A 27,725-nucleotide genomic window follows, 5' to 3' on the forward strand; every position below is an offset into this window, starting at 1 on the left:
ATCCTGAAGCAAAGTTCTTAACCTGAGGTACTATTTCTGGGTTAGCGGAGTCTGTAACCTGAAGCTTATGTAACCCGAGGTACCACTGTATAGCAAAATGCATAATTATCATTATTATTTTGCATTCTTTTAGGGACCAAAGGTGCACTGCAAAATCTAGAGGTGCACATAATGCAGGAGGGGGAAATATTTTTCCCCCCTTCAGCTGAAGGGCCACATTCCATTCTGGATAACCTTCTGGAGGGCCAGAGACAAAAGAATGTGGAGTCCTGAATTTAAACTTCACCTTATACAGTCGGCTGGTTTCTACGCATAGTCATCTTGCCGCCTCTCTATTCTCGCATTCAGGAAAGAAAGAATCACCATCAGAGGTTACGGACACGCACTCCAGCTAGGCAAATTTATTCAGGAAGGGTGTCAATCAAGGCCAGTGAGGGGCGTGGCCTGAAGAGAGGCTCAATGGCCAAGACAGAGAGGCCTGGAGGGCCAGGGGGATGCCTGAGATTCTCCTTTCCCCGCGTCTAAATTTGCAAGCAGGGCTGTCAAAACAGATTCATCTGCTGCAAAAAGCGGACTGAACGAATTACTTGGCCTGTTCCCAAGTCAGCCTGGAAGCAGTGAGGGGAAAAAAAGAGTGAGAGAGTTCCACTCTACTACTGATCTGATTGTACAGCTTCACAGTGCACGACATCAAAGTTTACTTAAAGGCAGTAATTTCCTTTCTTTAAAAAAAAAAAGGGAAAAAAGAAGTTCTCTTCGCCTTGCCGCATTATTCAAAATCCACTGTTCTGTATCATGCTTTCTCCCTTGTAGCACTACCGATTGCCACACTGACTTAGGGGGACAGGAAGTTGCCACACAAAGCCCCATAAACCTGCTGCTTCTCCAAGTGTGCTTCACGCCAGCCCAATTACTCATTTCTCCCCCCCCAAAATGTTTTTGAAGGGGTGAAGGAAGACCGGGGGAGGCAGAGAGCAACCTACCTACTCCCTTGTGAGCATCTAAGCTGGTAAACTCTATGGTCCCATTATGGCCCTTCTTAGGATTTTCCCGATACTCTTTGTGGTTCCCATCGGGACAATATCTGTAGGCGAGTCCATAATCAGCAAGATAAACCTGGAAGACAAGAGGAGAGAAATGAATGATGCTTTTGTCCTCTGGAAAAAGTATAACCTTTCTAATTAAGCTGGAGGAAAACGGTGGCTTGAGGAGACTCTCAGATCTGCATTTTATTAAGCCAAATGGCATCTCAGGATAAAATATGTCCATCGAGGGGCTGTTAAGAGCTACCCTCGCCTTCCTGAGTTGCGTGCCTCTTCCATACCCAGTCTTATTTCAGAGCAGAAAGGAATTTTTGTCTGTTTTGCTCCTAAGCTATCTTCTCTCCAGGTGGGCCTCCAGACATCATAAAGTGCAATATGTCTTTTATCTGTCTCCATGCTGCTTTTGGGACCCCGTCTCCTCCTTACTAAACACGCTCACACACGCAGGCACGACAGATCGTGCCTTTCAACAGCCAGCCCTTCGACAAGTTCATAACAGCCGTGCTTACAGAAAAAGGACAGAAGAGGAAAGTTTCCCGCAAACACCAAGCGTGCAACATACTAATTTTTCCTTCTGGCGGGGGGACAAGAAGGCTCCAGGAGAGAACATCTCTCTGTAGTTGGAACAGAAGCTTTTGAAAGTTTCCCAACAGCCACACGAAAAAAGAACCACAAATAATCCTGAAAAAAGAAGGCCCCCCGGTTGTCAGTTTTGCCATGTCTGAATCTGGCAGCAATAAGGAAGAAATGGTAACCCATTAGGGGCCATGTCTCAAGCAAAACCAGCTATGCTCTCAGCATCTAATGGCCACCTTGCTAAGCACTTGTTTAATGAACAGAGCATGGCAACTTGACTTGGTAAACTCAAGGTTAGATTACTGCAATGCGTTATACGTGGGGCTGCCTCTGAAGATGGTTCGGTTCAGCTGGTTGCAGAAGTTGGCTGCTAGGTTGCTCAGTGGGGCAAGAAGGTGTGAGCGTATTACACCAATCCTGGCCCAAATGCACTGGCTGCCAATTAGCGTCCAGGCCCAATTCAAACAGATGCTTTTGTCCAATAAAGCCTTAAATGGCTCAGAACCGCAATACCTCAAAGACCGCCTCTCCCCATATGAACCTACCCAGACCCTGAGATCATCCTCTGAGGTCCTTCTTTGTGTGTCTCCTCCATGTGAGGTCCAGAGGGTGGCAACATGGGAAAGGGCTTTTTTTTAATTTTTAGTGGCTCTCCATTTATGGAATTCTCTCAACAGGGAGGCTCATCTGGCACCTTCATTATGTAACTTGAGGTACCAGGCAAAAACATTCCTCTTCTTCCAGGCCTTTGGCTGATTAAAGAATAAATTTGAGGAGGTACTGTCTTTGTTTGTTATCAGGTAATGTATTTTTATGTTTTTATTTTGTAAACTGGCGCATGATCTTCGGATGAAGGGTGGTATAGAATTTTTAATAATAATAATAGTAACAATAATATAATAATAATGGTAATAATCATAATAACTAGGGATATGTTGGGGTGGGGATCCCTAAAGATTTTTCCCCAATATATTTCATAAATGTTTCCAAGAAGCTGTTAGGATATAGTTCCGTTCCACCTTTAGAACAGGCATGTGAAGTTGTTGTAAGTCAAACGTCTGTTTACTTCCAGCACAGCCTGCTGGGAACTTCCGTTGTATATAGCTTTTGCCAATGCTGTTTGCTTGGACACGAAGGGAAGCAGACGTGTTTTTCCTTTGTTCTAATGCTGAATAAAATGCTTGTAAATACACCTTACATATGCCTCTGTCCGCCACTTCCGTTGTGAAGAGTTATTCACTCTGCTGATTAGAGCGTTCTCAAGTTTCTGAAGGCTTCTAAGCTATGAGTCGCTGATTGATGCTGTTCCAAGGGAGACCGGAGTTCGCCCGGCTGCCGGCCGGTGGGCTGGAGCCAGCTGGGGGCCTGTGAATTGCCCCCGTTCCAGGGACGCATTCCAACAGAAGCAAACACAATGTACAGCGGTACCTCGGTTTTTGAACGTAATCCATTCCAGAAGATTGTTCGAGTTCCGAAACTTTTGAACACCGAGGCACAAAGGGCTGGTTGCAAATGCAATTGAGAAAATTGAAAAATACGCAGAGGAACCTGTTCCAACTTCCGAGGTGCGTTCGAGAACCGAGGTACCACTGTAGCAGAAATATATTTGTTACGAATTCAGATCATGGGAAGTCGCAAAATTAAGATTATAATTTGGAAGATAATTGGATTTTTTTATTTTAGTTTTTTAATTTTTATTAGATTGTGATTTGATATGTTAACTGGATATTTTTATTGGAAAATTAATAAACGCTCTAAAAAAAAGAAATATATTTGTTACTGTACACCAGGGTGTCCAACTCCCAAGAGACTGCGATCTACTCACAGAATAAAAAACTGGCAGTGGTTCCGGTCGAAGTTTTTGAGCTTTTTTTTACGGAGGAAAGTCCCATTTTTTTGGCAGGGAAGTGTTTAGGTCAAAGTTGTTGAGTTTTTTTAGGGAGGAAAAGTAAAGGAGAAAGTCACTAAGCAAAAAGATCACTAAGGAAACAATCTGCCTCACAGCGAAAACTCCATCTTCTGTTCCAGTGATCATGCAAAAATGGAGGATGGGGCAAGGGGCCGGAGCCAGGTGCTCTTATGCCACTGCAAAGGAGGCCGCGATTGACCAGAACATCCCGGGGATTGACCAGTCGATCTCAATCAATCTGTTGGACAGCCCTGCTGTACACCACAGGGTTTGGGGAACTTCTGGTCCACAGGCCCCATCTGACCTGCCAAAGCTCCTCCAGAGCATGGAGTAAGGTAAAGGGTAAAGAGACCCCTGACCATTAGGTCCAGTCGCAGACGACTCTGGGGTTGCAGCGCTCATCTCGCTTTATTGGCCGAGGAAGCCGGCGTGCAGCTTCCGGGTCATGTGGCCAGCATGACTAAGCCGCTTCTGGCGAACCAGAGCAGTGCACGGAAACGCCGTTTACCTTCCCACCAGAGTGGTACCTATTTATCTACTTGCACTTTGACATGCTTTCGAGCTGCTAGGTTGCCAGGAGCAGGGACCGAGCAACGGGAGCTCACCCCGTCGCAGGGATTCGAACCACTGACCTTCTGACCGGCAAGCCCTAGGCTCTGTGGTTTAACCCACAGCGCCACCTGTGTCCCAAAGTATGGGGTACAGTGGCCAAATTATCCAAGTAGGGTTGTAGCTGGCGAAGCAGCCAGAAGTACCGTATTTTTCGCCCTATAGGACGCACTTTTTCCCCTCCAAAAATGAAGGGGAAATGTGTGTGCGTCCTATGGGGCGAATGCAGGCTTTCGCTGAAGCCTGGGGAGCGAGAGGGGTTGGTGCGCACCGACCCCTCTTGCTCTCCAGGCTTCGCACACCTCTCCGCAAGCAGCTGGGAGCCCAGCGCTGGGCTCCCGGTGCTTGCGGAGAGCTGCCTGCATACTGAAGCCTGCCCGCGCTGAGCTAAGCGCGTCCAGGCTTCGCGGACCTCTCCGCAAGCAGCGGGGGCCAGCGCTGGGCTCCCACGGCTTGCAGAGAGCTGCCTGTTTGGGGGCTGGGGTCGAGGAAGCTCGGGCTTCCCCCGCCCCAGCCCCGCGCCTGGGGAAAAAATAAATTCCCCCCCTTTATTTCCCCCCAAAAAAACTAGGTGCGCCTTATGGGACGGTGCGTCCTATAGGGCGAAAAATACGGTATTTAAAGAAGGGCAATCCTCACCGCTGAGGCCACCTGAGCCTCCAGAGACAGTGTTGAATCCAGGATCACCTGCAAGATGCAGACCTGCTCCTTTCAAGGGAGTGCAACTCCCCACCTGCCGGACGGGCCACCCCCTGCGCTAGACTAAACGTGAAAAGAAACATTAAAAACCCCCAACAAATTATGGAGTTACAGCACCTCTGAAGAAACAGCCCAAAGTCTTCGGAGAATAAGCACCTGTTAAAAGCTTGGCAATAATAAGTGGACATTAAGCAGCAGCAGCCACTGCCCTTAAGGCTCATGCTCCCGACCAACACCTTCGAAGCATCACCAGCGTTAAGAAAATCACTGCATTAATTTGCAAGCAGCTAAGTTGGAGAAACTACTTTCCGCATCACTCTTTAACTAGTTTTGTGCTTTCCTGGCAGGCAAATCCCTGCCCTGGAAAATATATATATATATATATTAACAGCGCCAGCCTGACCTTGCTCTTAATTTAATTATATTGCTCTTGATGGGCTTCTTTCTTTTCCGTCTCCCTTTTCCTTTTCTCTTTTTCTACACACAAAAAAGGCAGTCAGGCTATCTGGTAGCTGATTCTATTAAAATTACTGACTCCTGTTTGTGCCCCCGGCAGATTTACAGTCTTGGGATGGCTGGTCTGTGTCTTAAAGGGGAGGGGGACCCTGTTTCTTGCTGCTGCATTTTCTGCGCCTATTTGGAGCGTGTCACCAGGACTGCAGCTTTCTGTTCCTGCAGGGGCAACAGCTTTTAAAGATTAAACTGATTATATTTCTCACCTGACGACCTGTACAATCTGCAAGACAAAGATTAAAGACTGGAGGCGGCGTTTGGAAATCTGGGACAAGGCATAAAGTTTTGTCAGGTTGACCGACTCTAATTCCCTCCCGTATCCTCTAGCAGATTCATGCTGCTTGCTACCCAGCCTAGCCGAGCTGGAAAGACAATAATGCGTCAAGTCACTGTGACGGAAGAGGCGACTTAAGTGGAACTGGCTGGCATTCCCTTGTCATTGAACTTAGCAATGTAAGAGGCAGCCTTGCCCAAATATTGCCTCCATCTAGGCACAGAGAGCTATGCTTTATTTTATTATTTGGAAATCATGAACTGTGGCTAGCCAACTGCAATTCTGACACTACTTAAATGCAGAGGGGGGGAAACACACAGTTTAGAGGAGGGAACAGTAAACTTTTCCAGCAGGGGGCCGGTCCACTGTCCCTCAGACCTTGTGGGGGGCCGGACTATATTTTTTGGGGGGGAAATGAACGAATTCCTATGCCCCACAAATAACCCAGAGATGCATTTTAAATAAAAGGACACATTCTACTCATGTAAAAACATGCTGATTCCCGGATTGTCCACGAGCCGGATTGAGAAGGCGATTGGGCCGGATCCGGCCCCCGGACCTTAGTTTGCCTACCCATGCTTTAGAGCACTTTCCAAAGCAGTTTAAGCAACTTTTAACAGGACAGAAAGGATGCCATAAAATAAACTCTGAAAGAAGAAAGATTCCACCAGCCTTAAGACAAAAAGTCATAGATGTAACGAGACAGGGAGACAGAATTTTGGTCAAAAGTGAGGAAGCTCTTCCTCAATGTAAGAGCAGTTTGGTCAAGGAAAGCAGCCGGTCAGATGATTTGAGGAACCACATTCCTTGGATATTTCCAAGGAAACGCTGGATGAGCAACTGCTGTGGATGTTTCAAGTGTTTTATTTATTCATCCATTCAGATTTCAATTAAATCTTATTGTAATTATCTGATGGCTCAAGGCATAAAGTACCTGCTTCACACCTGATCCTTAGCAGCTACATGGAACTGAAAAATACACAGCAGTCCAAGGAAAAGCTTTGAAGGCTGTTGCCAGGGCAGAAGGCTCAGCACCCTCTCCTGATACACTGCAACAACCCTCAAAACCTTAAGAGGCTTATTGATAAAAAGAGAGGCTCTTTTGCCCTGAAGATTGCCTAACGCTTCCCTGCAAGTGAATGAAATCAGCAGCAAGCTGACCTTCCAGAGGTCAGCAGATTCCGATCATCTTACAATTCCCAACACATCATTTAGGAGGTCAAAGGAAAAGGAGAGGGCTGGTTTTATTTGCTTGCCTTTCTCACTCCCATACAAGTAAACAAATAATTACTTGCTTTACACCCCCCATTGTTGTTGCTGTCTGTGTGCTCTGCATTGCCTGTAACGCTGGGAACATTTCAGACAAAAATAATTATAAAACACTTCTATATGGTATGACACACACACACACACACACATATATGAATGAAAAGCAGATATTCTGGAATGGAAATTTCCAGCAGAAATAAATAAAATTACAACACAAACTTTCTTAGTTATTTCATAAATTTTAACATACCACTTACTGTAAAAAAAGAAAGAAAAAGCCCTCAAGGCGATTGTAAGAAAGCTGTTTTTAAACCTGGTTTGGAATTAACTGTGGGTTAAACCACAGAGCCTAGGACTTGCCGATCAGAAGGTTGGCGGTTCGAATCCCCGCGACGGGGTGAGCTGCCGTTGCTTGGTCCCTGCTCCTGCCAACCTAGCAGTTCGAAAGCACGCCAGTGCAAGTAGATAAATAGGTACCGCTCCGGCGGGACGGTAAACGGCGTTTCCATGTGCTGCTCTGGTTCGACAGAAGCGGCTTACTCATGCTGGCCACATGACCCGGAAGCTGTACGCCGGCTCCCTCAGCCAATAAAGCAAGATGAGTGCCACAACCCCAGAGTCAGTCACGACTGGTCCAAATGGTCAGGGGTCCCTTTACCTTTACACCTCATGTTACGTTTGCTTCATGTTACGTTCTTTCAGGTTATGTCCCGCGGCGACCCAGAAGTACCGGAAAGGGTTACTTCCGGGTTTTGCCTCTCGCACAGAAGCGCTAAATAGCGCTTCGCGCATGCGGACAAGCACCAAATCGCACAAGCACCTGCACAGATACGGCGCTTCAGGTTGTGCTCTTTTCATGTTGCGAATGGGCCTCCGGAACGGATCCCGTTCGCAACCAGAGGTACCACTGTATGGCTTAGTGCAGGGATGAGGAACCACAAACCCAGGGGCCAAATGCAAAGCTCAGTGTGGCCCCTGGGACTCTCCCGCAGCCCTCACCACCTGCTTTGAGTGTTTTGCCTGGCAGGAATGTGTCATTGAACATTGTGCTTCTGACTGGAAAGCTCAGTTGGTTAGAGCACAGAGCTGATAGCGCCAAGGTTGCAGGTTCGATCCCTGTATGGGACAACCACATATTCCTGCATTACAGGGGGTTGGACTAGATGATCCTCAGGGTCCCTTCGAACTCTACAATTCTATTATTCTCACCTTCCAGGATGGAGACCTCTGGCTACTGTGGGGTCTACTGCCTTCCCCCCGCACTTTTGCATCTGGCTTTACTTATCCCTAGCATGTTGTCCTATGAAAGAATCTGGCCCTTAGGATTTTCCCTTCCTCACCCTGGGGTTTAGTGTAATGTCTGAACTGGCAAAGCTGGCAAATCAGAGTCTAAAGTCATGCACTTAACTGTTGCCTTGTTTGGGAGCCTTTAGGAAGTGCATGCAAATATAGGCACTAAACATCAAAAGGAGGTTCAACTCCAACAGAATGATCACAGACGAAGGATCCCAAAGCGCAATCATGGTCAGAATTAAACTCCAATAAATTATACTAAACACAACCTAGAATCATAAAACTGTAGAGTTTGGTTATCTAGCCCCACCCCTAGCAGTGCAGGAATCACAGCTAAAGAAACCTTCACAGGCAGGGAACTTAATGTCAGAAAAGCATCACAACTACAGAAAGAAGATATTGAAGAGAAGATATTACAAATGTATTTCATTCTTTCATATACAGTGGTTACCTTGGTTCTCAAACTTAATCTGTTCCAGAAGTCCATTCCAAAACCAAAGCGTTCCAATACCAAGGCACGCTTTCCCATAGAAAGTAATGCAAAATGGATTAATCCATCCCAGACTTTTAAAAACAACCCCTAAAACAGCAATTTAACATGAATTTTACTATCTAACAAGACCACTGATCCATAAAATGAAAGCAATAAACAATGTACTGCAGTCACACAATCAATCATTCGGTAGCTGAACTGGGTTCCACACAGTCACACACAAAAAAGAGCCACAAAAACAAAAATGCAAAATAAATACCCAAAACAGACAGACCTCAGCGTAACACTCAGAACGGAAGTGTGGCTCTCAAATCAGAAGGGTAACACTCAAAAAGGAGCACGTTTGGCTTCCAAAAAGAGTTTGAAAACCGGAACACTCGCTTCCGGGTTTGCAGTGTTTGGGTTCCAAGTTGCTTGAGTACCAAGGCGTTTGAGAACCAAGGTACCACTGTATATTGTTTTAGTCAACAGAGCTGCCACGTAAAACCTGGCGAGATATATTGCTTTGTTAGCTCAGCAACAAATCTGGATCAGCAGTGTATTAGCAGGCCAACTTAATTAGGGCCGCAAGAACTCAACGACAGCATTATTAGCTGCAAAGCGGCAATCAACCGTGCTGCAAGATGCAACACCTGATCTCTCCAAAGCATTCGTCCCTGGGGCGCAAGGAGTTCTCATCCACTTCAGTGGCATTTGCAGACAGGGAGTCTCATCCAGCTGGCCTGTGCATGGACACAAAGACCAAGGTGTGCATAGGAAGCTGAACGAAGGATTTCAAGCTGCAGGGACCACTTTGAATGCAAGTCCTCACAGTGTGTGCAAAGCTACACCCAAGCCGCCTGAAACTGCTTTAGCGTGCATGCACTACACTTCAAAAACCCGTCTGCATACTGCGCTTTCGACTCTTAAAAATGTTTTGTTATGATTGTATACATTGGTACCTCTGGATGCGAACGGGATCCATTCCGGAGCCCCGTTTGCATCCTGAGTAGAACGTAACATGCGACTGTGCGGGTCACGTTTTGACACTTCCACGCATGCATGTGATGTCATTTTGAGCGTCTGCGCATGCGGCAAAACCCAGAAGTAACACGTTCCGTTACTTCCGGGTCGCTGCGGAGCGTAACCTGAAAACGCTCAACCTGAAGCACATTTAACCCGAGGTATGACTGTATAAACCATCTTAAGTTAAAACAAAAAGAAGGCACTGCCTACTCGTACTGCAGTCACAATTTTATTTATTTGTTTCATAAAATTTACAAATCGCTCGATTATAAAAGAACCCCAAAGAGGTTTTACGAAAAGAAAAGATAACATAAAAAAATCATCACTAAGAAAAACGAGCAACAATAATTCAAAACACCTGAAGAGTTAAAAGGGACAATAGACTTACAACAGGTTAAAACTTGCAACAACTTTCCAAGCATCTGAGTAGGTTTGCTGTCTAAATGAAAGTGTTTTCTGCAGGTGCCGGGGGGAAAAAAGAGTACTGTGAAGGAGCCTGACAGATATCCATAGGCAGGGAGTTCCAAAATTCAGGTGCTGCCACACTAAAAGATCATGTTCTTAACGAACGCAGAATGGGATCGAAGCAGAGATTATGCTAGGGTTATGTTTTTAGGGGTATTTTTTGTTTCAATTAAAGAAATGCAGCTCTGATTTTGAGCCTATGTATGTAAAAATATATTTTAAAAATTGGAAACTGAAGGTGTTCAGGTAGGCGAAGGAGGAGGATAGATGATGAAGAAGAAGAGTTTGGATTTGATATCCCGCTTTATCACTACCCGAAGGAGTCTCAAAGCAGCTAACAATCTCCTTTCCCTTCCTCCCCCACAACAAACACTCTGTGAGGTGAGTGAGGCTGAGAGACTTCAGGGAAGTGTGACTAGCCCAAGGTCACCCAGCAGCTGCATGTGGAGGAGCGGGGACGTGAACCCAGTTCACCAGATTACGAGTCTACCACTCTTAACCACTACACCACGCTGCTCCAAGATGAGCCCCCTCCCTTTCTGCTCCCGATTCCAATGCCAGCTACAAAATGAGGTGTTGGTTTGAATGGTGGCACCTGCAACTGTGCCAATTTCGCCAATCAAAGCAGTTGAGTGGGCACGTATGGGGTAAGGCCAAGGAAAAGGCAGCGTTTGCACCCACCCCAGTGCTGGGATGGCCCAAAATGCTACATTTTCCCTGCAAAGAGCAGGCAGGGAGTCTCAGCCCTGGGTTGCTTAAGTGCCAGGACTGGGCATCCCTCAACCTTCCCTTTTAAAGATCACTCCCTATAGCACAGACAGAGAGTTTTATGGCCTGATTAGATTGGACGACAAGCTGCAGGTGCTGATGGAAGGGCCATTGGCGAAGGAGGCTACCTCAATGGTAATGCATCTGTCTTGCATGCAGAAGGCCCCTGGGTTCAATGCTGGCATCTACAAGTAGGACTGGGGGAGAAACTCTGGAGAGCGGCTTTCAGCCAGTGCAGACTATACTGATCTAGCTGGAACATTGGACTGAATCACAATAAGGTCATAGTCAGTTCATTTCCTGTCATTTAGCAGGCTGGATCTGGCCCATGGAACAAATGCCGGTGACGCTACAGAGCTATGCAATTCCCCACACCCAAACAAATGGACGACAGTCATACCTCGGGTTTCGAACGCTGAGGGTTGTGCGTTTTCGGGTTGCGGACCATGCCTAACCCGGAAGTACTGGAAAGGGTTACTTCCGGGTTTTGGCGCTCGTGCAGAAGCGCAAAATGACGTCACGCGCATGCGCAGAAGTGCTGAATCGCGTCACGCGCGTGCGCAGACATAGCACTTCAGGCTGCAGGTTGCAAATGTGCCTCCCACACGGATCACGTTGGCAACCAGAGGTATGACTGTATAGCACACACACCACCAAAACAAACCATGAACTACAGCAATGAACTATAGCACACACCCCCAACAAAACAAATGTCACAATGAGGCAGGTGGGGGGGGGGGAAATGTGATCCTTACCTCATGTGGATTTCTGTAGCCCAAAAGCAAATTTCCTGCTTTAATGTCCCCATGAACGTATTCATGTTCATGTATGTATTCCAAAGCATCCAGCTAGTGGAGGAGAGGGGGAAAGACAAATTACAAAGGAAACTAGGAGTCATACTGATATTAGGCCAGTGGGTCAGCCAGTTTTAGTCGGAAAGCAATAAGCAGAAGAGGAAAAACAGATCATTTTCTTAACTCGCGATGAAAGTGGGGGGTGAGGGAGGCATTGCAATTTTGATCTAAACCCATCTACAGTGGTACCTCAGGTTACAAATACCTTGGGTTGCAAACACATCGGGCTACAGACTCCGCTAACCCGGAAGTAGTACCTCGGGTTAAGAACTTTACACCTCAGGATGAAATTGCACACCGGCGGCGCGGCAGCAGTGGGAGGCCCCATTAGCTAAAGTGGTACCTCAGGTTAAGAACGGTTTCAGGTTAAGAATGGACCTCTGAAATGAATTAAGTTCGTAACCAGAGGTACCACTGTACGAGGTTCATGGCGGAGGACAACCTCCCCAGCTACCACAATACACAAACTCCCCATTATCAATGAAAAAAGTGATAAAAAATGCATCACAGTAATTCGTATCAACTTCATTCAATTAAATCTGCCTATGGAAAAAGAAAGCAATGAGTTGTATTTCAATGCTACTCCTGATTAAAGAAGGCCCATTAAAGTTGACAGGCATGGCTAACTTGGGTTAACATCAACGGGTCTGAGTAGAACTTGGTTGGATACAAGCCAATATTTCTGAAGCAATATGTAGTTCCCTTAACAATAACTTATGAAAACGGCACAGCAATCTGCATCTGGATGACGTTGCAGAACTTCCCCATTAGAGGAGCTCCTTTCAGGTTAACAGTACACAAGCATCTGTTAGAGACTGTTTAGAAAACACGCATTTCCTTCAAGCTTTGCACTGCTAAGGGCCCAATACCCACCATGCGGACTCCAATCTGCAGAACCGTTCCCTTGCTGAACTTTCGTCCTCCTCTTTCAAAGATGCTTTGCAGATCCTCTCCTAACCTTTCCATCACCATAAATCTGTAACTATATAAAACACACACAGAGAGACATAAGCATAGGATTGTCATGGTTTGTTGCCTTGTAATATAAGCAACAAAACGTATTCTTCTTTTTGTTTCTTTATTTATGTACCACTTAATGTTAAAATAGGCTTCTACGAAGTATAAAAGCCCCTTACACATACATTAAAATATAAGCACCCACAATAAAACAATCCTATTAAAACCACACAGCGATTCAAACCAGGGACTCAGGTCGAGAGATCAAGGGAAGGACTGTGTACACAGGTGCATGCACTAGGACTGCACTAAACTGCCTTTTAGCAGATTAGACCACTGGGTCTAATGCTCCAGTCGGTAGTTGGACTACCCAAGACTCTTCTAATTTGAGAGGTATTGGTTTGCCTGACTTCCCAAGTGATGTGTAAAATTTTCAGAGACATCGTTGATGGGAAGACAGGAAAACTAATACCAGTGTACTGGACGAAGCAAAGATCACCAGTGTCGAAGCAATGATTCTTCAATATCAACTTCGATGGACTGGTCATGTTGTGCAGATGCCTGATTATCGTCTTCCAAAGCAACTACTCCATTCCAAACTTAAAAATGGAAATGGCGGTCAGCAAAAGAGGTTTAAAGATTGCCTCAAGGCATTTTTTTAAAAAATATAGTATAAACACCAACAATTGGGAAACACTGGCCTGTGAGCGCTCAAATAGGAGAACAGCCTTTACCAAAGGTGTCATGAACTTTGAAGATGCTCAAACTCAGGACGCAAGGGAGAAATGTGCTAAGAGGAAGGCACGCTTGGCAAATCTACACTGTGATCAACTCCTGCCCGGAAACCAATGTCCTCACTGTGGAAGGACGTGTGGATCCAGAATTGGCCTCCATAGTCACTTACGGACTCATTGTTAAAACCGTGTTTATGGAAGACAATCTTATTTGGCTACAAGTGAACGCCACAAGAAGAAGAATTTGAGAGGCCAGGGGGACAGCAACTGGGACCTTCAGGCTACAAACCATGAGGTCTACCACTGACCTAAAGAGCTTCCTCCTCTTTTTCAGGAAATGGACAACTGAACTCCCCACCCTCAAAAATGCTGATTCTTATTCACTTGTTTGTGTGCGCATGCGTGCATTTTCCTTACCTTTTGCCATTATGTTCAGTCTGGCCAGCTCCCCAGAAGAAAGGAATTCCTAAAAATGTCAATCGTTTCAGCTTCATCCACTTCTTGACTGGCAAAAATGTAAAGAACATATTTTTTTTAAAAAAAAAGAAGTTTCCTTTTTTTATTAAAAAAATATGCTTGCTTGTTTAAGGTTTTTTAAAAAAACAAAACAGGTGAGCTTAAGATTTTTATTTATTATTATTTATTCTACTTATATGCTGCCCTTCATCAAAAGATCCCAAGGCGGTGTACAATGTTAATAACACGTTTCGAAACTGTTAGTAGAAAATAACAGCATGGAAATAATAATACATGCAACTACATTTACGGAAGACAACAACTCTGTGCTTCTGTACAGTGGTGCCCCGCAAGATGAATGCCTCGCAAGACGGAAAACCCGCTAGACGAAAGGGTTTTCCGTTTTGGAGGTGCTTCGCAAAACGAATTTCCTATGGGCTTGCTTTGCAAGACGAAAATGTCTTGCGAGTTCCTGCAGGGTTTTTTTCCTCCCCCCCCATTTTTCCCAAGCCGCTAAGCCGCTTATCAGCTGATCCACTAAGCCGCTTAACAGCTGATCCGCTAAGCCGCTTAACAGCTGATCCGCTAAGCCGCTTAACAGCTGATCCGCTAAGCCGCTAAGCCGCTAATCAGCTGATCCGCTAAGCCCGCTAAGCCACTAATAGCACTAATCCGCTAAGCCGCTAATGGGCTTGCTTCGCAAGACGAAAAAACCGCAAGACGAAGAGACTCGCGGAACGGATTCTTTTCGTCTTGCGAGGCACCACTGTATTTGGAAAAGCGTTATTGCACTGTAAGAAGTGTGTAAATGCTTCGACTCGTCTGCCACTCCACTTACTATGCTCTTGTTTTGCAGCTCGCTGGTAGAATTTCAGTTCAGAAAACAAGGGGCCGTTTTCAAGGTATTCCTGCGTTAAAAAACAAAGAAGCAAATGCATTGGACGCACCCAGTTAATGAATGTCGCTCACAACTAGGGCTGGGCGATATCTGTTTCTCAACATCATTGTATATCACCAGCTAAACATCACAATGTCTCAAGAGTTGAACAATGGCTGGAGGCACCCCAAAATTTTAAAAACCCTCAGGCCACAAAGCTTCATACGGTTACATATTTTAGACCAGGCATGTCCAGCTTCCAAGAGACTGCGATCTACTCCCACTATAAATAAACTGGCAGTGATCCACCCATTGAATTGACCAGAGTTGTTGAGTTTTTGTGTGGAGGCTTCATCAAAATTAAGTTTTTTTTTATAATTAACCTCACAGGATTGTTGGAAAGAAAAAGGGGAGGCTGGTGGTTGTGGTGAAGAACCCTATATATCACTCTGATGTCCTTAGAGGAAGGATGCGATAAAGTTGTGAAAAATGAATAAAGAGGATAGATAATGGGGTTGATTCCAGTGCAGGACTTTACTGTCCTCTGCCCATGTATCCCCAAAGTCTATCCAAGGGGGACCTCCTCCCAGCCCATTGGAGCAGATTCTGAGGGTGCACGTTTAAGGAAGAGGAAGTTCTCCTGTGCAAGTTTACACAGGTCTCCTTGTTGGGATACTGCCAGGGAGACAAAGTCCATCATGGCCCCCCGTCTCCTCCGGAGCATCCATCGATCTCCCGTAGACACGCAGTATCAGCAATTAGCGACACGAGTTCCAGAATGCTTGCCACATTCCAGGGCTGGTGCACACTCTTATCAGCAGATAATGCACAGCGAAAGAAGCACGCAGGAGAGCATTATTTATAAGTTTATTCAGCGTTGGTCAGGACAGAGAAAAACATGACCGCCTGCTTCAGCGTTCAGGCACGAAGAGAAAACGAAAGCAAAGACACAACAGAAACATCCTGTGAAACAGGAAATACGCAGGCTGTGACACAAACATCCTGCTCCCTTTTAAGGTGGAACGGAAATATCCTAACACTCCTTCCCTCCAAACCCTCTCAGGTGTTGAGATAAGCAGAGGAGGGACTTTTGGCAGTTCCACTGTGCCCCATTCAGGGTGGTGGGGTGGGCCAGGAGAGGGCATTCTTCGTGGCAGCTCCTAGGTTGTGGAACTGCCCTCCACCCCGAGGTGCACCTGCCATCTCCATTCTATAAATCTAGAGTAAGAATTATTACTCCAGTAAGGATGAATATTGGGACGCGGGTGGCACTGTGGGTTAAACCACAGAGCCTAGGGCTTGCCGATCAGAAGGTCGGCGTTCGAATCCCCGCGACGGGGTGAGCTCCCGTTGCTCGGTCCCTGCTCCTGCCAACCTAGCAGTTCAAAAGCACGTCAAAGTGCAAGTAGATAAATAGGTACCGCTCCAGCGGGAAGATAAACAGCGTTTCTGTGTGCTACTCTGGTTTGCCAGAAGCAGCTTAGTCATGCTGGCCACATGACTCGGAAGCTGTACGCCGGCTCCCTCAGCCAATAAAGCGAGATGAGCATGGCAACCCCAGAGTCAGCCACGACTGGACCTAATGGTCAGGGGTCCCTTTACCTTTACCTTTAACGATGAATATTAATACTAGAAGATACATCAGGAAATTATGCTGTGCTGTTAGGGACAGGGCCTATAGACATTCTGAAATCGCATTGAAAATGAGGTAAAAATAATAATAGTAGCCTCATATGTATGGAAAGCAACACTGAGGAACTGCAGGATAGATTTCAGCACTTGTTGAGATACATTGCACTCTTAAGGCCCATCCAAACAGGGGTTTGTTTGCAGAAGTATTCTGCAACATGTCATTAACGCAGTAACAGTGCATCACTGGTGGATTTATAATGGGTTGTCCACACATCATTCTGCTTTGTTGGTTGTTCTGTGGTGTTTTCCCCATGTTATTGCATTATTGCCATCTGGAGGAGCACTCCAGCGACAAAACAAACAAAGAAACCCTGGGATTCTTGTGGTATGCAAAGTTACAGGGTTTCAGCAGGAAGTTACAGGGAATGAGACAAAGCAGTCTGTCTACCCCCAAGATATCTGCAGGCGCAAACATTACTGAAAGCACGATCAAGTATAACCACCCCAATATCATCGTGAGCGCAAATCATCACAAATGCATAACAAAAAGGAGATACAGAGAGGACCTTGCAGTAACTTACAGCCCTTTGCCAAGGAAGTTGATTTTTAAAAAGGTATGAAAATTACCACTTTAATGACATGCTCTGCACTGTCTTCTATGGGAACATCAAGGCGAGGGGAAGCTGCAGGACAGAATGTGGGTGGGAAGAAAGAGAGAGAGGTGGGTTACGGATGAATTGATCTCTCTAGTTATGGACAAAATTTAAACTAAGCATCAACAGAGACAATATGACAAGTCCCATACAGACCTTGTTGTGTAGTAACAAACAACACAATTTATTTAAATGCTTCTCTAAACAGATTAATAACTAAACACCTCTGGGCAATATAAATAAGGTAAAGAACCCGAATAGTATCATAAAATCAAAAACATAATAACAACAGTGACAACAATGAAAATATCTTCTCACTGCATAACAAGAACCTCATGTAGACCTTTACCCGTTTTCTTCATTCCTTCAGTTACCGTTATTCCTACATACGCCCATTTCATCAGATGTGAAAATGAGGCCAAAATAAATCAGCAACTTGCTTCAAAGCCATCCAGTGAACAAGTGGCTGAGCAAAGACCGAAACCCAAATCCCCACAAATTCTAGGAGGAACAGCAGAACTGGGCAGAAGCGGGCAAGGTTCTCCGCCCCATGCAGCATGGAAATATGACAAACTGAATCTGCCAAAATTCCCTATTTAGCTCCGGTTGCACTGCAGGAATGATTAACTGCCATGGGCAACGATCAATTTCCAAATGACTTTGGGGTCTTCTTCCCCACTCCACCAATGTGGTTCTTCCCCAGGTTCTGTGAAGCAGAATGGGGAACAACTGCACTACTTGTACCCCATTTTTCCACCCAAAGATGGACAATGAGGCATTAAAGCTGTGGGTTGGGGTGGCTATTCTGCGGCACTTCATATGTTGCAACCTGTATCATCCATAATAATATCCATCCATAATAATTTATTATTATTATTACTACTACTACTACTACTACTTATACCCCATCCTCCCCAGCCATAACTGGGCCCAGGGCAGCTAACATCAAAATATAAATACATTAAAACATAAAATTCAGCAAGTGACTGAAATACAGATTAAAATCAGATTAAAATCAAATAAGGAGGCGACTGGCAAATTATGACTATAGGGGTTGGGAACCTTAGGTACTCACCAGGCTCAGCTATTTAGATGAGCAGGTGAGAGGAGTTAGAGAAGCCTCTGTGGCATTCGTACAGAGCCCCTGGTCATCTCACGGACTATTGACCTATACACCACTCATCCGCTGCCACCAACCAGGTTCTCCCCGGTAAATCACTTAGTCTCAGTCAGGTTCTCAAGTTAACAATGAAGAGTGTAGTTTATTGCAAACACAAATAAACTTTAAATGCATTTGAAACGCTGTTACCCTTTACCCTCTTAGTCTTATTTTATCCTGTCTCTAACTCTTCTACCTCCCCTCACACAGGAACCAACTCTACTGTCTCTCTGTTTCCATCTGTCTGTCAACTGCTTTCCCAACTGCTTCTTCCCAACCAACTAACTACTAGACCTCGGGCTAAGCCCTTTTATAAACGGGTAGCCTCCGCCTCTGGATTTTCTATTGGTCTACCTATTAACTCTTTTTCTCCCCCTGTTTCAAAAGAACGGGCAAACGCCACAGCCTCATATATAGGGTGTTGAGGGAGGAGAGGGGTCAGACTGGGTCCCGACCAAAGGCCTGGTGGAACACCTCCATCTTGCAGGCCGTGCAGAAAGATGTCAAGTCCCACAGAGCCCTGGTCTCTTGTGGCAGGGCGTTCCACCAGGCTGGGGCCAGGACCGAAAAGGCCCTGGCTCTGGTTGAGGCCAGTCTAACCTCCTTGAGGCCCGGGACCTCCAAGACGTTATTGTTTGCAGACTGTAGGGTCCTCTGCGGGGCATATGGGATTTGGGGTCCAATAACACCCAAAAGGGCCACACCATGGACATCACACAAAGGGCAATGCTAAAAAGTAACTGGTCCTTGAGTGAAGTTGGAGACTAAGTCCAAATTCACATGAAACTGTTGCATACCATTAAGTGCTTCTGCCATTATGCAAATATTATAATTAAAATTAACTTTAAAGACTTGATTTAAATTATCTTAAGAATAAGAGACTCTAAAATATCTTTGTGAAAATGTAACTGGGACCGAACTGATCAAGAAAGAGATAGAACTATTGAGTTAAAGCCTTTAACTATAATTAATAAAGTCAAAATTACAACCTTACAACCAATCATTATTTGAAATATAAAGAAGAAACTTGTCTGTTAAAGGAAGAAAAACAGATTGTTGAGGAATAATGATTTCTTCAATAAAATTTAAATGAACCGAAGATAATTGAAGATAGTATCATTGATTTTGAATGATTAGCACCTTCCATGCAAACCCAACTTAACTGGACTTTACCAATAACTTTGTACGAGACCTTACGTCTGATAGTTTCATTTTATGAACTGAAAACTGAAAAAAAGGAAAAGGAAAAATCAGCTGGTTAAGAACACTGAATAAGATGAGATAGCAGGCCAGGGCAATAGAAACTCAAACCTTGCACCATTTTCTCCAGTAAAATAAGGATAAAAGACAAATAATCTGCAACTGAAACTCTTCTGACTTTTTCTGACTTTTTCTTCACAGTTTCTTCCCCAACTTTTAAAATTAAATTGACACTCTCTCTTTACAATTATATTTCTAGATGAAATCATTAAAGATTACATCACTTAATGTTAAAAGCATAAATCATATCTGTCAGGGAACTGCCATTGGAAAGACAGGAGGTGGAAGGGCTCACCGAGGTTGAGACAGACTTAGCAGCTGAAGAGGGAACCAGCAGGGGGAGAGGAGGGGCTCCAGGGGAAAGTGAGTCGGAGGGATGGCTCAGAGACACTTCCAGCGAAAACAGTGGGGAGGTTTCAAGACCTCCTATAGGGACACCCACTCCTCGCCGGAAACTGTCACGCCGAGAGTCCAGAAGACGTGTTTCCGTTAAGGAGCTTTTATGCTGGAAGAGATTCCGTAAGAGACCACTTTCGGATTCTGCTAGCGACTGACGGAGCCATGCTGGAGGGGCTCCGTCGTAGGCAGAGGTTTGAGGACTTGAACAAACTCTGAGGGACTTGCATTTTACGCACAAGCAGCTCATCATCCCATTACAGCAATCCGAAAGTCTTTGAAAGCAGCTTGTGCAAATCGAACATATAACTGAACTTCCTGGAGATCCTGGGGATTGAACCTACGACCTTCTGCATGCAAAGCTGATGTTCTACTAGTGAGCTACAGCCTTTCCACAAACGAAACCCATATGCATCAGCTATTCGGCCCACCTAAACCTGAACTGCCTATTCCTGCTGGTCTCCCTCAGCTCTCCTATCTAGAGAGACTGAGCCCAGGATGTTCTACATGCAGAGCATGTTCTTTGCCACTGAGCTATGGCGCTCCCCCACAGCTTTTATTAGTTTTAATAAGCAAGCAGCAACATTGGAGCACATTTCTGGAGGAAATTGCCATTCTCCACCTCCCCGCTCACTGACAGCCTGGCACCACAGCACCCAGAAGTCCGACAAAGTTAACTTGCTGGTTTGGTCTGCCAGCTGGAGCCTGCCAGCTTTCACTTACAGCAGTTCATTTTCGTGGCAATCATCTCTTGGAATATAATGGAGAAAAGTGTCTGCCATAGATCTTAGGGAGCCGGTTTTGCAGGCAAAGTTTGCACACTAGGGGAGAGCAAAAAAGCTATGCCTATTGGCAATTAAATAGAATTCCCCAACTCCTGTCCACAGCTGATCTCACTGCTGCTGCTGGAGGTTTTGGCAACAGATGCTCATTTTGCAAACACTGATGGCCTCAAGAAAGTGTATTTGTGTACGTGCACATACACAGGGAAAGAAGGGTGGGTTTTTTTTAACCAGTGTTCCTCAGAAATTATTCTTCTGCTAGGTTTACATACTGGAGTGTTTCTCAAACTTAGGTCCCCAGCTGTTGTTGGACTACAACTCCCATCATCCCTAGCTAGCAGGTCCAGTGGTCAAGAACGATGGGAGTTGCAGTGCAACAACAGCTGGGGACCCAAAGTTTGAGAAACACTGCACTAACATCATAATAGCCATGCTAGGAAAGCATATTTCAGAACCAGAAAGTTTAAAAAATGGCAATGTTTTCAAACTCAACTTAAATATGGTCCAGTAGACCTTTCTCTTTCTAAAACAACAAGATTGTGAAAGTCTTAACATGCACAAAAGACATTAACTGAAGCTCAGTCTGTGGATAAGCGTTTTACTTAAGCTTGAGGCCTGCAGAGCTCAGGGGAAATATTATGTTACTTTTGAGAGAAGATCTATACAGACAGAGCTATCTGATATCAAGCCTGTAATTGTCTAGAAACGTCTTCTCTCATAGGTCTATGTTCTTGCGCACCCATCTTCTTCACCGTCTCCTTCGTGCATGTAATCAAGTCAGATTCTGGCTGCAAAATCTTCAACCCCACAAAACAGCCAGTCTTTCAGCGTGACATGACTATTTGGACGCATCCAGACAGATGCCAATGTCGAAGTGAAATTCAATCTATTGTTATTGGCATCTGTCGGTCTTGGGAGACAATGGAGTGTGCCTCCGGGGGTGAAGTCAAACCGCTGCATTAGTAGCACTGAAGTGACCTCCCCAGGCTGGGCAGTGTGTATGGAGGCACTGGGCTGCCCAGATGAACCCTCCCGGCCTTGCTGATGTGATCCAAAGGAAAGCAGAGAAATACATTAGGCACCAGCTTGGCTGCAGGAATTGCTGCGAGGAGGTGTACAAGGCGTCATCAACCTCCTTAGGGATTTCATTCCAGGGTTTACTCCTTAGCCTTTTCTACTCCTGACGTTATCCCGCAAGGTGGAAGCGATTTCATTTGGCCACTGTCTCTTAGGTTCCTTGTTCCTTATTCAGTTAACCAACAGCACAGATGCAAGCCAATGGGTTAGAAAGAGGAACCTGCAGAAATATTTGCTGTTAGGTGGATTACGGATAATCCACAAGGATATGTTTCCCTTAGATTGGCACTGTGGCACTGGCTGTCTTGTGGAATTGGCATCTAGACCCTGTTGAAACTGGCATGCCACCTTCTGAATGGGCACAGGGACAGGACAGCAGATGGTCAGGAACTGAGATGTGTCTGAAGACACCATGCGTAGCCCAGTTAAGCTTCCAGTGCCAAGAGGGACATCCAGAAAAATTCACTTTTGCTCCTAAAGGTTAACGTCAGCTCTGAAAGTCAAACAGTGGTTTCTGAAGCTGTAGGAGTGAGGAATATCATCAGTGTTGCTATTTAGGGTTGTATGGAAGTGAGAGCTGGGCCATAAAGAAGGCTGATCGCTGAAGAATTGATGCTTTTGAATTATGGTGCTGGAGGAGGCTCTTGAGAGTCCCATGGACTGCAAGAAAATCAAACCTCTCCATTCTTAAGGAAATCAACCCTGAGTGCTCACTGGAAGGACAGATCCTGAAGCTGAGGCTCCAATACTTTGGCCACCTCATGAGAAGAGAAGACTCCCTGGAAAAGACCCTGATGCTGGGAAAGATTGAGGGCACAAGGAGAAGGGGACGACAGAGGATGAGATGGTTGGTCAGTGTTCTTAAAGCTACCAACATGAGTTTGACCAAACTGCGGGAGGCAGTGGAAGACAGGAGTGCCTGGCGTGCTCTGGTCCATGGGGTCACGAAGAGTCGGACACGACTAAACGACTAAACAACAACAACAACAAAGTCATGAGAACCCAGAAATTACATATTACCAGCATCTGTGCTGGGTTAAAAATTGCATGGCAATAATTTAGAGACGGGAATAGGGTAATCTAGGATAGCCATCCTCAGCCTGGTGTCCTCCATATTCATTGGACTACAGCTTCCATCAGGCACAGTCAGTGCTCAGAGATAACGTAAGTTGTCATCCAAAATGTCTGAAGGGTACCAGGTTGCGAAAGGCTGATTTAGGAGCAAAATTCTCAAGTACCCCCAACTGTGCCTTATGGTTATAAAGTTGTGTTTTAAAGCAACACGAAGATTGAACTGGTTAAGAGATGAAACCAATACAGAGATTGAAGAACTAACAGTTATAAGGATGGAACACAAACACCCAGAAATCATCAACAGCAAAGGTGGCACATTGCAATGACTCAGGTGATGATCTATACTTTACCTAGGTAAATTAGGCCAAATCCTCCCTGGCCAATCATACGACCTAGTCTCCACTCTCTTTTTTCGGTGTCTTTCAGTATTACCCCTTCTTGAAGAGGGGTGGGGAGGTTGCTTTTTCCGTGCCTTTTAGGAGGCATCACACCTGAATGGGAGAAAAGGAGGAATACATAGGAACATATGAAGAGTTATTTCATCTATATATTAGTTCCTGAATGCCCCACTCTACCCAGTGTTCGAAATTAGCCAGGCGCCAGACGCATGTTGCACCTGGCTTTCGGACCACCTGCGACCACGTAATGGCACGTGGCATCTCCACTGTCTGGGGAGATCATTGGATCTGGACTGTTTTCACACACTAGTACCCCTTCCTGTAGAATTCTATCAGTTATATTTTATCTGAACAATTGGAATGAATTTCTAGAAGCGAATTGTCTCTGGATCGAGTGACTTTTCTTATTTAAGTTCTCAAAGCTCTTAACCTAGCTCAAGGCTGTCATCTGAACTAGCCAGATGTTTCACTGAGAATCAATCACAGTCAGTCCATCATTTGAAAAATAAGCCTTTAGAGCAGTCTTGCCCCAAAATGGCAACTAGAAATTCCATTTTGGCAACTGCAACCTTGACTTAAGGAGCCAAACAATAATACTTATTTAATGGAGCATTCATGAATTGTTAATTTGCTGATATAATGTTCATTGACATTTATCAACTATTAATAGAATTGTTATTGTAGTCTATTGTTATCTATTGCTGTTTACTGCTCATGCAGTAAACACCTGTTCTGTTTTGTAAGTGGCTCATATGTGTATGGTCATAATTTATTGTTTGGCCCAGACTGCATTTTTATTTCTTAAATTTGTTAGTTGCTTTACCTTGAAAAGTGACTTAAAACAAACCAAACAGACAGACAAAACCGACAAAATACATTAAAACCAAGAGGAGAAAGAAACACATCTTTTCTTTAAAAAATCCCACCCACTTATGCATATGTACTCAGATGTCATGCTGAATGCTTCAAAACTTACTCCCAGCTAAGGACATAAGCACATCATGCATTTAGAGCACATTCAATGCACATTTAAAGCACATGACTTCACCTAAGGAATCCTGGGAACTGTGGTTTGCTAAGAGTACTGGGAATTGTAGTTCCTTTAAAAAAAAATACATTTTTATTGATTTTTTAACCTATCAGTTCCAACAGTCATACAACATAATCTTCACATCTTATGCAATATTTTGACTTCCGTCGACACCTCTGATGATTTTCCGTTCTTTATCATACTTCTGCATTTCTTAATTTTCTATTACTTTTAATTATCCTTAACTAATAATTCGGGAATTGTAGTTCCAAGAGGGAACTACAGTTCCCATGGTTCTTTGAGGGAAGTCATGTGCTTTAAATGTGTGGCGAGAATCTGCCCTAAGTGAGTACAGGACTGCAGTTGCAGTCGTTTTTTAAAAAAACAAGCATCTCCCCACTCATCTCCCAGGAGTCTTTGCAATACATGAGCCACACCTAGCTACATGCTACAGTACTAGCAAACTCAATTTTCCAAGTGAACACTGCCACTCCTGCACAAAAGGGATGCACCACAGAACCTATGGAGGGAGGAGACTAAATTTTGCAGGGAATTCCACTCCTAAAAAGGAGTGAGAAGAAAACTCAAAGGGGAACCACCCAAAGCAGCTGAAAGAACATGCCCAGTAGATGCAGAATATCTGTGTTTTCCCAAGGGAGGGGAAGAAACATGGGGAGGAATGGAATGGAGTACCCTGGAAGGGGCTGGCTGGCTGAAACCACCACTCCACTGCTGCAATATTTCACTCCAGCTTCCACTTCCCAAAAGTCTCGGCAATTTTTTTTGCATTATTAAAAAAAAATCTAAATTTGCAAAGAGCCTGAGGACAGGAGGGTAGAGAAGCAGAACACGGAGTCCACTATTTCTTAGCTGGAACAGCCAATTTGCCGGGGGTTCCTCTGTCACTGGAGATTCCCCCCCCCCTTTAAAAATAATATTTATTTCATTTTTCATATTCATGTTTTACAATCACATATCCAAGAAACAGCATAAAAACAAGATTCCAAAGAATGCCCTGGACCTCCCCTTTGTGGGTCTTACTGCTGATTATTTCCTCCTGCATCCTTTATAATAATCCAAATCTTTTACGCCTCTATTATATCCAAAATTCAACTGTAAACTACATGTGTTAGTCCAATCCAACTAACGATTTTAACTGCTTAGAATGGTTTTTAAGATAAATTAGCAATTTCCCCCCATTCCTTCTTAAAATTTCCGATTCTTCCGGTCATTTTTGCCATTTCGGCATAATCCATCAATTTAAATCTGCCATTCTTCTCTGGCAGGGACTTCTTTCCATTTCTCGGCCAATAACATCCGAGCAGCTGTGGTTGCATACATAAATAGTCTTTTTTTCTGCTCTATTTGGATTTTAGCACCTCACTGGAGATTTTTTAAAACCAGGAGGTTGGCTGGCCCTCCCTTGGGAATTCTTTTAGCTTTGCTGTGTGTGGGGGGGGGGGGGGGTTAGACTAGCTGACTCCTAGGGGTCCCTTCCGACGCTACCATTCAGGTCCGGATTTAGGTTTGATGAGGCCCTAAGCTACTGAAGGTAACGGGGCCCTTCATATGTCCAGCTGTCCTCTGTCAGCAACAAATTGTCACTGTTTTGTTTTTGTGTGTTGAATATATGCTATATGGCAATTTATGGACCTAATAGGTATCTAAAGCCATTTGCACATAACAAAATATGTATTTTATCAAAGTCATTGTTGAATTGAAGCACAATTAAGTATATTAACAGTGAAATAACTATTAAGCTCTAACTTAAAATGATTGGGGGCCCATTACTTACATCATAGGAACCTACACAAAACACTGTTGCTGTATGTAGGTTTTATTTTGTTTTTTTATCTTATATTTTGAAAATGTACATCCAGTCTTTTTACCTTTAATTTTTTTTGGGGGGGAGGCTCCTGTATGTAGGTTTTATTCTATTTGTTCTTATCGAGGCTGCAATGAGATTAAGGGCCACTATCTGAAAGATAACCTTGGTCATTTGACTGCCCCTTTTACCCACTTTTTATTTGTATATATTGCTTGTTTTATGTTGCCATGGCGAATGTGAATAAAGTTCATCTATCTATTCTATTTGCTTCTTATCTTATATATGGAAATGTACATCCAGGATTTTTTTTTCCCTTTAATTTTTTTGGGGGCCCCCAAGAGAGTGGGGGCCAAGCTATAGCTTGTTTAATAATAATAATAATAATAATAATAATAATAATAATAATAATAATAAAATTATTTATACCCCGCCCTCCCCAGCCAAGACCGGGGTCAGGGCGGCTAAATACACTATTGCTGTATGTAGCCTTTATTCTATTTGTTTTTTATCTTATATTTTGGATGTACATCCAGTTTTTTTTCCTTTTTTGGGGGGGGCTGTATGTAGATTTTATTCTGTTTATTTTTTATATTATAATTTGGAAATGTACATCCAGTTTTTGCCCTTTAATTTTTTTTTTTGGGGGGGGGGGGTCTCCTGTATGTAGGTTTTATTCTATTTGTTTCTTATCTTATACAGTATACTGGAAATGTACATCCAGGGTTTTTCCCCCCCTTTAATTTTTTTTTTGGGGGGGCCCTAAACTATAGCTTGTTTAGCTTAATACTGTACGTAAATTCGGCAGTGCTTCCGACGCTACCATTCTATGGTTGGGGGGGGTGTTATTGCGGTCCTGCCTCCCCCCTGCCCCTGGCTTAGCTCAAACTTTCAAGTCACCCCAAACTTTCAGGGGGACCCCACCCTACTTCTCCCCCCCACCCCTTCTTTTGGGAGAGGCCGCCAAGTCCTCAGCCTACCGCCGGGAGAAGGCTCCGGGGCTCGGGAAAGTCACTCTCTCCCCCCGCTGGAAACTTTGTATCTTCTTCCTTCCCTTCCTCTCCTTCCTGAGGCGCCGGGCGAATGAGAGGCCGAGCGTGACGGCGGCCGGTCAGAGCGCGGCTCCCGCGCCAAGGAGCCTCGTCACGTGGCCCGGCAAGAGGGACTCCGAGGACGTGCCGGCCGGCTGCTGGGCAGGGCGGGGGGAGGCGTGTCTACGCGCGCGCCCGCCCGAGAACAGCCTATCGGAAGCGGAGGCGGCGGACACGCCTCCTCAGCAAACAAACGCCCGGCTCCAGCGCGCGCGCGAGAGAGAAGCAGCAACGCGGGGCGATCGCGGAGTTGGAAAGGGGGCACGAGGGTCATCCAGACCAACCCCCAGGGCCGGATTTAGGTTTGATGAGGCCCTCTAAGCTACTGAAGGTTATGGGGTCCTTTATATGTCCAGCTGTCCTTTGTCAACAATTGTCGCTGTTTTTTTGTGTTGAATGTATTCTATATTTATGGACCTATTAGGTATCTAAGAGGGACGCGGGTGGTGCTGTGGGTTAAATCACAGAGCCTAGGGCTTGCCGATCAGAAGGTTGGCGGTTTGAATCCCCGCAACGGGGTGAGCTCCCGTTGCTCGGTCCCTGCTCCTGCCCAC

The 27,725-nt window shown here is 44.9% G+C and overlaps 1 protein-coding gene across 3 annotated transcripts in view; it reads right to left on the reverse strand.

Annotated features, from left to right (window-relative positions):
• VRK2 (VRK serine/threonine kinase 2) overlaps positions 1–27,236 on the reverse strand; it is a 73,596-nt gene extending 46,360 nt beyond the window's left edge. Inside the window, exons 1-9 of one of the 3 annotated variants that reach the window (XM_028725135.2) lie at positions 23,178–23,311; positions 19,412–19,465; positions 18,155–18,315; positions 17,054–17,109; positions 14,756–14,825; positions 13,879–13,966; positions 12,644–12,752; positions 11,672–11,764; positions 984–1,116 (exon numbers count right to left, since the gene is read on the reverse strand). In XM_028725135.2, coding sequence (XP_028580968.2) covers positions 984–1,116; positions 11,672–11,764; positions 12,644–12,752; positions 13,879–13,955 — 412 coding nt within the window. In that variant the 5' untranslated portion in view covers positions 13,956–13,966; positions 14,756–14,825; positions 17,054–17,109; ... (1 more) ...; positions 19,412–19,465; positions 23,178–23,311. Of the gene's footprint in view, positions 1–983; positions 1,117–11,671; positions 11,765–12,643; positions 12,753–13,878; positions 13,967–14,755; positions 14,826–17,053; positions 17,110–18,154; positions 18,316–19,411; positions 19,466–23,177; positions 23,319–27,060 lie in introns of those variants that run through there. The other 2 variants (XM_028725133.2, XM_077925424.1) reach the window with 2 other exon arrangements.
• Between the last annotated feature and the right edge of the window lie 489 nt (positions 27,237–27,725).

This window comes from Podarcis muralis, chromosome 3 (genome assembly GCF_964188315.1).
Source record: "Podarcis muralis chromosome 3, rPodMur119.hap1.1, whole genome shotgun sequence".
In the NCBI taxonomy this organism is placed as follows: domain Eukaryota; kingdom Metazoa; phylum Chordata; class Lepidosauria; order Squamata; family Lacertidae; genus Podarcis; species Podarcis muralis.